This window comes from Poecilia latipinna, unplaced genomic scaffold, assembly GCF_001443285.1.
Source record: "Poecilia latipinna isolate Pla-1442-1.1 unplaced genomic scaffold, P_latipinna-1.0 Scaffold2887, whole genome shotgun sequence".
Taxonomy (NCBI): Eukaryota; Metazoa; Chordata; class Actinopteri; order Cyprinodontiformes; family Poeciliidae; genus Poecilia; species Poecilia latipinna.
In genome coordinates this window covers 49,668-59,696 of record NW_015115503.1, presented here as the reverse complement: position 1 = coordinate 59,696, position 10,029 = coordinate 49,668, and the positions used below count along the sequence as shown (strand labels likewise).

Genomic DNA, 10,029 nt, shown 5'->3' with positions numbered 1-10,029 from the left:
AGAGCTCTGCTGCAGAAAACATCAATCATTTCAAGACATGCAAAGTCTTAAAAAGAAAACACTTTCATAATCTGTCTTTCTGCTTATTGTGGGAGTTTTAGTTCAGCCTTGGAGACGACACGTGTGACACTGACTGGGCCTTGTCGCCAACAGCAACGATGCATGGAGATCTGTTCCACTGCTTGAGAAGGCCACCGTCATGGAGGGCAAGGTTGGAGTGTGTGTGTTTACGCTGCTACATGTGCGTCACTGACAGCATGCAGTCAGGTTCACAGCTTGGACACGAATGCCGTTTTCATGGCTTGACTTTCAGAGAATAATCAGATTTGAAATGAATGAAGGATGCATGCTTCAAATTCATGTATTAACACAATTTTAAAGTCATTATTCCATCTTAAAGTCTCACTTTGAGAATCAACTTCAGGAAATGAAGATGATTCTGTGAATAAACTGGGAATTTATATTTGTTATGACATTTAGATTTGCAGGCTTGTCTGCTTACAGTACATCATAATTACAAACAATGAATGAGTGCTGAGTTTCTTATTATTCAGCAATCTACATAAATAATTTGATCATCAGAGGTGATTTCAGGCCACCTGTTCTCTTAATACTTTCATTGATGAAATTTGGCTCAATCCTTAATTCCAGAGAAAGGAAATCTCAATATTTCAGCACATGATGATATTTTGGACAATCTGATAATCTCAGCATTGTAGGAACGGTTTTGGAAAACCCAGAAAGATACAGATGAGTTTGATGTGAAAGACTTTTAACTGGCCACTTGATAGAATTCCTTTGGAGTGTATTAGACAGGTGACTCCAGTTAAGGCCTTAAAGTCCAACATCAGTGTCTGACCTCACAAAAGTGCTTTTGGAAGATAGATCAAATATCACCATAAACCGTTTGGACAGTTTGCCCAGAGAAATTAAATCAGTTATAGGAGAAAAGTGTGGACCTGTGTCATATAAACCCTATGGAATAAGGATGGGACATTTATTCTATTATATAGAAAAGAACAGAACATTGATTTATTTGTCCAACAGAGTGGGAATTTCTGGTGGTTGTTATAAGCAAGTTGAAAACATGAGTGTAGATTATTTCTCAGCATAATGCTGAACACCTTGTACAAAACAAAACATTGATGACTGATGGCTGTCCTGTGTAATTATTAAATACATGTTGCCTAAACAAAGCAAAATCCAGAAAAACAAGCTAGACGTAGCAACTTTGCGATGCGATTACAGAAACAGAAACACGCCTTTTGGTGCTGGAAGACGGGATTAACGAGCTTCACTTCCTGGTTATTAAGAGGTGACTGGGTGCAGCTGGGTGTTCTCTGTGCCTACGGGGAAAATGTCTTTCCTGATGTTCTTGGGAGAAACGGACAGATGATGTTTGTGGGTGATTGCAATGGATGGACAATGACTCACTTTTTCCCTTTCACAAATCATTTATAGTGGCCCAAACAGTTAACCCATGTTGCCCTGTTTTCACTTATTTGACTGAATTTCCTTGCCATTGAAGATGTGAACCTCCCTCCACCGAACAGCAAAACCATTCACACTATCTCCTCACATGAGAAACCATCACATGAGGCCTGATGGCCACCGGGACTTTTTGTTTGTTTTACATGTGACTCATTTGATCTTTAACCTGTTTGATCAGCTGCTGAACAACTTGTAAAGTTAATGTCAGCTCATTCAGTCATGAAAGCATTCTGATATTCTTCCTTCTGTTTATCTGAACATTCACTTAGCTGAACGTTTAGCCTGTAAAGAGGGAAAGCTCCCACTGTGAACCTGTGTGTAAATGTACTGAAGCAGCAGCTGTTAGTGGAGGTTCAGCAATCCTCTTTATAATCCTGCTGAGTGTGGAAACATGAGACTTGCTGAAAGCTTTATCCAAATCCATACATAAGTAACGCGGCGAGTCCGGCTCTAATTTAAGCACGAGCTTTGACATCCCAGACAAAGTTGGTTTCGTTCTGTCCCCACAGTGAAGGTTTGGCTCCATGTAGAAATAAAAACAAACAAATATGCAGAACTTTGCAAAAAAAAAATATACCTCTGGAACTTTTCTGGATTTTACCAATATAACTAACCATCAGTGCATTTATAGGAAATGTATATGATCAATTTGTGATCACATAAATTTTCACAAAATCTGAAAAGTACAACTAGGTTAGATAGAGTTGTGGTAGATAGGGAAAAAAAGGAGGAGTCAATTTCGTCAAAAAAAAGATTTTTTTTTAGCTAAAGCTGCAGAAATGTAAATATTGTATATCAGAAACTCCGTTGAATCAAACATAGGCTGCACCATGCATCCTGAGCCATTTCTTAGCCACCTACTCAAATCTAGTATAACCAAAACATATAAAAATAATAACATAAAAGTTAAGTGTTTGGAGCTGCACAGTGGTGTAGTTGGTAGAGTTGTTGCCTTACAGCAAGAAGGTTCTGGGTTCAATTCCCAGCCTGGGGTATTGCTGCATGGAGTTTGCATGTTCTCCCTGTGCATGGTGGGTTCTCTCCAGATGCTCTGGTCCAAAAACATGTGGGAGACTGGTGACCTGTCCAGAGTGTATCCTGCCTCTTACCTGAAATGTTGGCTGGAGATAGGTACCATCACCCCACCAGGGACAAGTGTGTACAGAAAATGGATGGAAGTTAGGTGTTTGATTTCTGCAATCAGCATTTCACAATTTTCTTTAAAGCATGAAACCATTAACGTCAGTGACAATCAGTGTTTCTTTCACATTGGTTTACCTTGCAACAAAGCCTAAATAGAGCATAAAATAAATTATACTTCTTGTTTGAGGACTCTTTGTAAAGATCAACAAAGTTATCAGTGGAGTCTGAGAGAGAAGGGTATCTTTCATCCTTAATGGAGGAAAGACACCATTAAATTTAATGATGGTTTATCATTAAAGATAAACCATGTAGCAGTTTCCTGCTTTCAGAAGTGGTCACTCTGAAAATGGTTTAAGTCCATGTAGGTAAACTGGTGGCTGTAAGGATGAGACTGAATATACACAGCTCGTTGTCTCACCTGCCCAGGATTAAGTGTCCACTTTTCCCCATGGCAACCGGCCATCAGGGTTCTGTTTTCTGAAAGCAGAAACTCTTCAAACCGTCGTTTTCTCATCCGGGTCATCCCAATTATAAAATATAAACACTGATGGAAGATGTCAGAAACAAAGTATGTTGAACCATGTGTGAACAACTGAAAGGAAACAGAAGGCTGAAATGAGTCTTGTGTTCTGAGATAAACCATAAATTGAAATTGAAAAATCTACACATTTTTCAGTTTCATCTCAGCAGCTGTAGGCCTGATTTTGCCTTTTCTGTGGTTGCACCTCAGAGACAGGAAGTTGTGAATTTGTCACTGCGCTCTAAGCAGTTGAGGCACGGCTACGTCAAAGGCCTCTGCGGTCGTCTTCATCCACCCACAAGAGCAAAACATGGAGGTCAGTTTTACAATGAAAGGGCTGAGCTCAGATTTTCTAGGTAGGCCTGTGGTTTACTCTCAAATAGGAGTTGCTGTAAACCATGAGGGGGGGAAAAAAATCACAAAGCAATTATTTGCAGTCAGTATAAAAAACACTAACATGCAACCAGGTCCTGCTGAGCTGCAGCTGAATCAATTGCATCAGTGTTGCATGTGAGAACCTGATCTAATCAGCTCACACAACAACAGGGACTCCAGGGGCTTTTGTCCAGTGGGTGGGTCAGCCCCATGACCAGCTCAGAAACTGACTCCTCTACACAGGAAAAAAACCTTCTCTGAAATTAGAAGAAGGTCCTGAGGGTGAAAAATCTGTCTTTTCTCCTGCATCAACAATACTCACAGTGACCTGATTCTGTTGATAAGCAGAGACGGTCTTTAACTTCCTAGGAAACTGTAGACAGTGTTATGCAATGGAGCTTCACCTCTTTCCTAGTAAAGAAACCTGGAGCTAAACAGCAGACATATTCAGAACAGACTGTGACTTCCGATTAAGATTGGTACTTGAATTATTACAAAGGAAGAGATGGAAAATTTGATCATGAGATTTGTAACAGTGTAATGAATAATGTTTAGTAACTGAGAGGACATGGATCAGTATCTCTGTAAGGCGACATGAAACTGTTTGTACTTTCAGCTGAAACTGTCTGTACCCGTTTTTGAAACTTACTCTGGAATCGTTTTTATCTCATTTTTTTAACTTCATCTCAAGTCGTTTTTATCTTGCGCACACTCACTCTGCCACCACTTGCATATCCATAACTGCTGCAACCAATTATGGCGAATTATGATTGTACTTTCCGTTACATGGCACCAAATCTCATTTTTTAAAGTTAGATGAACAAACAACTCCGGTCTGGTCTCATCTGGAATAATCCTATGGTTGTGCATTGGTGTGATAGTTACATGTGCTGATTTGATGGTTTAACCCTGAAATCTGTTTAGAATTTGATCTTCACATCCTGAGTTCCTCTATCATGAACTGCTACATCTAATGAATGTAGTTCATCTAATGAACTGCATGTAGCATTTGTAGCAACATCTGTTGCAACAAAATGTCTTCTACTGAATTCAAGTGTGGGATGAACTAGGGAGCAGTTATCACTGCTGCCTTGTCGGAAGAAGGTTGTAGGTTCAAATCCCTGCCTTCATGGATTTTACTTGTTCTCCCTGTGCATGTTTGGCTTTTCTCTGGAAGCGTTTGTTAAAATTAGGCACAATCTCCAGTATTCCAACTTTTAGTTAAATTTTTGTAGCACATTTTTAACAGACTTGTCCAAGCTTTGTATCCTTAGATATTTACTATTTATACATCTTATTGGCAACAAAACCCATTTAAGCCCTTTTGCATGTGGTGATATATTGGACTTTAGAGGCCTTCCTGCAGACCAGAAGGCAGGAGAGACTTTAATCTCCATCTCAGAATTTGATTTAAAAAAATTATTCAATCTAGACATTGTGACTGAAGGGAAAACATTTAAAATTTTATGGTTTTACAACATTTCCAGTTAGCTGCCTGGCTTGTTACCAAAAAAAAAGATTCAAAATACATGGTGGCTGAGTAGATGCATAGCGCAGCATACTCAGTGAAAGACTTACTACCTAGACTTTAAAATTGATTTGAGCACAGAATTGAGTGTTCTGAAGCAAAGAAAGTCCAAGAACTATGTTAAAGATAAGCAGCAGACACATTTGAAAGAAAAATAGAAGACAAAATGCAATGCAAGATTATTTAATATCGAAATTAGATTACAAGGAGAGCGAGCAAAAATGTGAAGACAAGACATGTGGACATTAGACTCTGGCAAAATACACAAATAAATAAGTGTAATATTAACTAATGGGTCCCCATTTGCCCCCCAAAACAAATTTACAAATACTGGATCCACCCAGATTTCATGTTGAATGAGTGAAAGATTCATTGGGAATCTTAAATCCTCTGAATATCGAAACTGTTGTGATCTCTACCACACGTCTTGGTAGTGGTACAGACCTGCTGCAAGATGATGGACTTCCATTTAGCTAGCTCAGAGGAGCACTACAACTGAAAATTTAACGCTACACATTAGCTTGTGTATTTACAATACGTCAACATATTAGACTTCTTGGGCAGAGTTTAATTCAGACACTGATCAGTTGGGGAAAGAGTTCACTGGCAAACATGTCGTCCCAGGAGCTGTGGGAACAGAGCGGGGAGGACATGTCGCTGAACGGGGACGGGGACCTTTCGTATCCAGAGTCGCTGTAGGTGTCCGCAAGGCAGGCTTCCTTCTCCAGGGTGCCGAGGGCAGGGGAGGAGGTGCCGGGGAAGGGGCCATCCACCTGACTAACAGTGTTACAGGTGGGGATGACCACTTCCTCCGGCTCGTCTTTGACGTCGACCGTCTCCTCCCCGACGACGACCACGGCGTCTGTGAAGGAGGCCTCGTCGCTCTCATTGCTGCCGCTCTCCAAGTCGCTGCATTGCTCGCTGCTCACCTCCTCCACTGGCTTGGTGTAGATGTGGTCAAAGTGGATCAGTTCATTAAGGGTCTCCAGCTTAACTGATGGGGCCCCCAGAGGCGCAGGTGGGGCGGCAGGTACTGGGTGCTCCCCTCCAACCAGCAGAACCTGCGGCTCCGGGCACTCCTGCTCGCAAGACTTGAGGAACAGCTCTGGGTCAAGGATGTCCAGAATGCCCAGCAGCAGATCAGACTGTTGAAGGGAAGGCAGGAAGGGGATTAGTCTGGTGGCCCGTCACCCAGGATTTAAAAACATAAAGGAGTGGCGTCATTGTTGAAGTAAAGTTCTGTCAAAAGATTCCAAGTAGTCTTGCACATTAAGCAACTGTTTTAGCATGAATCTGGCATAATCTCCCAAAGTCTGGAGCAGAAAGCTAGACAGAGAGGTGCCAAGACAACCGTCTGAAAAAGTCTAGCCCCAGAAAGGCTAAAGGGTAGCCTTCAGGGATAGCCTTTTGCTTTAGCCTCCAGGACCAACTAGCCAAGATTCAAACTGAAGAGCCATCTACTGCTGAAAACATTTGTAGTGCTTAAAAGATTATGGTTCATGCACACAGTTCCCGTTTAGGCCATTTCAATTGAATTCTAGGTCATCAGCCTATAAAGTTTGGTTTGTTTGAGCAATGTGAATGCAGACGCAAACAGAGTCTGACCAAAAAAGTGAAATCTTGTTTGCCTAAAAACTGAAGTTTCAGTTCAGTTGAAGTGAACTCTGGCTAGGTTCGAATGCATGCAGACTGGAGACTGTTCCAAAACCAGGAAGTGAACCAGGAAGTTGTATATAACTATATAGAAGCAAAACAAACCCAATAGTGTAGGACTAGCAGGAGAAATGACTCTGGGTCATTTACAAAGGACAAATCCTACAACCGCCAAAATCTGACAATTCGTTTACATTATGCCAAGCAGAAAGTTGCACCCATCATCTTCAGAGGTCTACATGTCAATTTCCTCCAGGGGAGAAAATGACTCCAGACGAGGGTGTGGAATGGAGCAAGTTTTTCAATTGGTTTGATATTTGAAAAAACTGCACCTACTGAAGACGTTGCAACTTTGGTTCCCAAGTGAACCAAGTCTACCGGGTGTGAAAACATCACCACCTCCTTAAAGCAAAAATGTTGACCAAGTCTCACCTCATTGTCTGTAGAGTCAAGACAATCTGTATCCATTGAGAAGTCTTCAGATTTAGGGGCTGCTGGGCCTGCACCTGCTGCGGAGGCACACGTAGCCTGAGTGCTGCGGACTCAGAAGACCCGACTCCCAAACCTGCGTCGTTCCCGGTGGATAACAGAGCCTGAACCTTAGAGAGAAAAAATAAATAAATCAATCAATTAAGTCTAATAACAGTTACAGTTCAACCCATCTTAAATAATCAGTTCTTCCTTATCATCCCTACCTTTGTTTTGGATTCCAGGGTGTCCAACCCAAGCCTCTGTCTCAATTCCTCATTTTCTGTCAGGAGACCGCTCGTTTTTTCTCTGAGCATTCTGTTTTCGATGTGAAGTTTCTGGTTCTGTGCGAAAAGAGCAGATGGTTGCACATGAAACTTTGAACGGTTTATAGAGAAGTGAAGCATGAACTTTCCTGGGTGAGAAAGCAAAATATAGAAATGAAACAGAAAAGCTTCCCCACTTCTACATGTTGGGAGAGAAAAAAAAAAAGAAAAGAATTTCATCTAACAAAAAAGTGATGTGACTGAACTAATAATGAAGCATTAAATGCTTAATATTGGGTGTTAAACATGAAAATTACCTCCAGTTCCAATTCTACAACTTGTTGTTCCAGTTCCCCCATTTTGGCCTTTTTCCTGTCTCTTGCTGTCTGAGCTGCCACTCTGTTCTTGAGTTTCCTGAGGGGGGAAAAAGGGCATAAGGGGTGAGGAAAAGAGGAATTAACCGTTTCCATGACGCTGACTCAGTCGGATTCCGATCATGCTGCTGCCACGCAGGCAATGAGGAACCAGAGCAGCAGCAGATCCGGGATCAGCTGAATCACCAAGATAACAGTTTTATGAGCACGAGCAAAGTACGGGACAACAGTTAACTATACCAAAAACGCAAATTAAACTCCCAAGATACACAACAACGAGCAGCATATTTAGCCATTTTGTGCTAAATGGTATTTAGCAAATATCAAGTAAATCTTAGGGCGTGTCTCCGTTTAAATGCCCGGAACAATGGGTTCATTTAGCCTCGGCTAAAGCGTTTAGACCGAGATATATTTAGAAATGACTGCTTTATTACGTAAACTAACCTGCGAAGCGCTTTTTCTTCGGGACTCAAATGAGTGAGCCTCTGCCTTTTCCGTACCGGCGGCCCCACTGACGTGTTGGAGTCCGAGTCCGACGACACCTGGCTGGCCGCTGACGGTAAAACCAGAGATATCTGCCGGCTGTAGGCCGTCTGTGAGCCGCTTGATGAGCCGGACTGCTTCCCGGATATCAGGAGCACTTTGTGGCTTCCAGCTCCTGCTGTTACCACCACCATGTTTAGATTATTTCTTTTGGGGGCTGTATGTATTTAAAAAAAAAAAACGAATCACGGGGTATCCGTTCTGGATTCAGAAGAAACATTCGGGTTTCCCTGCCGACCCGTTCCCTGACTCTTCGCAACTGTGTTACTGAAGTGGGATGCAACGCCGATCTTTTCTACTATCGTGTAGACACCTCATTGGCTCGCAGAGGTACTGACGTAATCAGTTTGTGAGCTATGATTGGTGGAGGAGCTGATGTAAGTTTTCAACTGAAGTTCCACACAGACCATGCCAACTTGTCATCTGGGTTTTTTATCTTTATTTTTAGTGTAGTACCAATATCACGTCACAAATTTGAGACTTAAAAATAATAACAAGACTCCCACCGAGTCTTTATTATTGTCTGGTACTCGCAACTGTTTTTTTTTCTTGTGAAAACAGGAAGCGTTTCCTTCCAGAAAGAAACATTCACCTACTTTAATCTCATTACGTGATCTTTAGCAAATGTTTCTCGTCTGGTACAGAATAACTTCCTCATTCTTTTCGTTTTTTAACAAGTCATTCTAACTAACACATCAAGCTGTACAACTCTGTCCTCGGCCTTCCCTGAAATAACATTTCCTTCTTCCAGTAAGGTAAAAAAAAAAAAAAAAAAAATCAAAGTTGTAAATTTACTCCTCTTCCAAAAAATAAGACAATATGGGCCGGATAAAAGCATATTTACAACAAATGGACTATAACGTTGAGCAGTTATTAAAATTGTGTCCTCAGAAAGAAGATGTACAAACAGTAGAGTAATATGAAAGAAAATGCCCAAAATGTGTGTATTTTTGCACAGAAAACACCAACTTACAAGAAATTACAAAAACCAAGTGACAGCAGGAATTTAAACATTTATTGAGTCTGAGTTTATTGGCTACAGCGATGGTGAATGTCGGAAGGATCAACTATAACGCTCCTTTGTGCACCTAAGACGCAGCAGTATGAAGCACTCCAGTTCTGCCACAGCTTCATACATGGCGTGGGAGACATATTTACCCAAGAGAGACATCATTTTATCTGGAGTTCTTCTGTCTCCCAACACCCATCCTGGGTCGAGGGGGCATAGGACAGAGCTGATTTTCCTAATGGGCTTATCTAATTGGTTTCTCTCAGCTGTACAAAAGCTGCTGCTCCTACAAACTACACTATAAAAAATGGCTGATGCCACCACAGAGTTGAAAAGGGTCTTCATGATTGCCCCTGCTCTCCCTGGAGGTACAAACTTAAAGTTTTCAAGTTTGGCTTGTCCAAATTTTCTGCAACAAAGTTCAAGCAAATTTCAACAAGCTTTTCTTAAGCAGTTAGAAAATGAAGTGGTAGCCATTACCTTTACCATATTTTGCAACAGTAAGACTTTTTTTTGTAAAATAAATCCTACAATTTAAGCAAAACTACTAATATTTTATAGAACATCACTTGAAATTAAAATTAGATGATTAAATACTAAATACCGTCGGACCAGCAGGTTTCTTTGCTCTTTTCTTGCATGTTGATGATTTAATATAA

The 10,029-nt window shown here is 41.2% G+C and overlaps 1 protein-coding gene across 1 annotated transcript; it reads right to left on the bottom strand.

The window, feature by feature from the left end:
• Positions 1-5,224: 5,224 nt before the first annotated feature.
• On the bottom strand, positions 5,225-8,495 carry xbp1 (X-box binding protein 1). Its single transcript, XM_015021881.1, is given in 6 exon segments — positions 5,225-6,202; positions 7,143-7,250; positions 7,253-7,309; positions 7,406-7,522; positions 7,762-7,858; positions 8,263-8,495. Coding segments are annotated over 6 exon segments (1,185 nt in total). The 3' UTR covers positions 5,225-5,629.
• Positions 8,496-10,029: the final 1,534 nt, after the last annotated feature.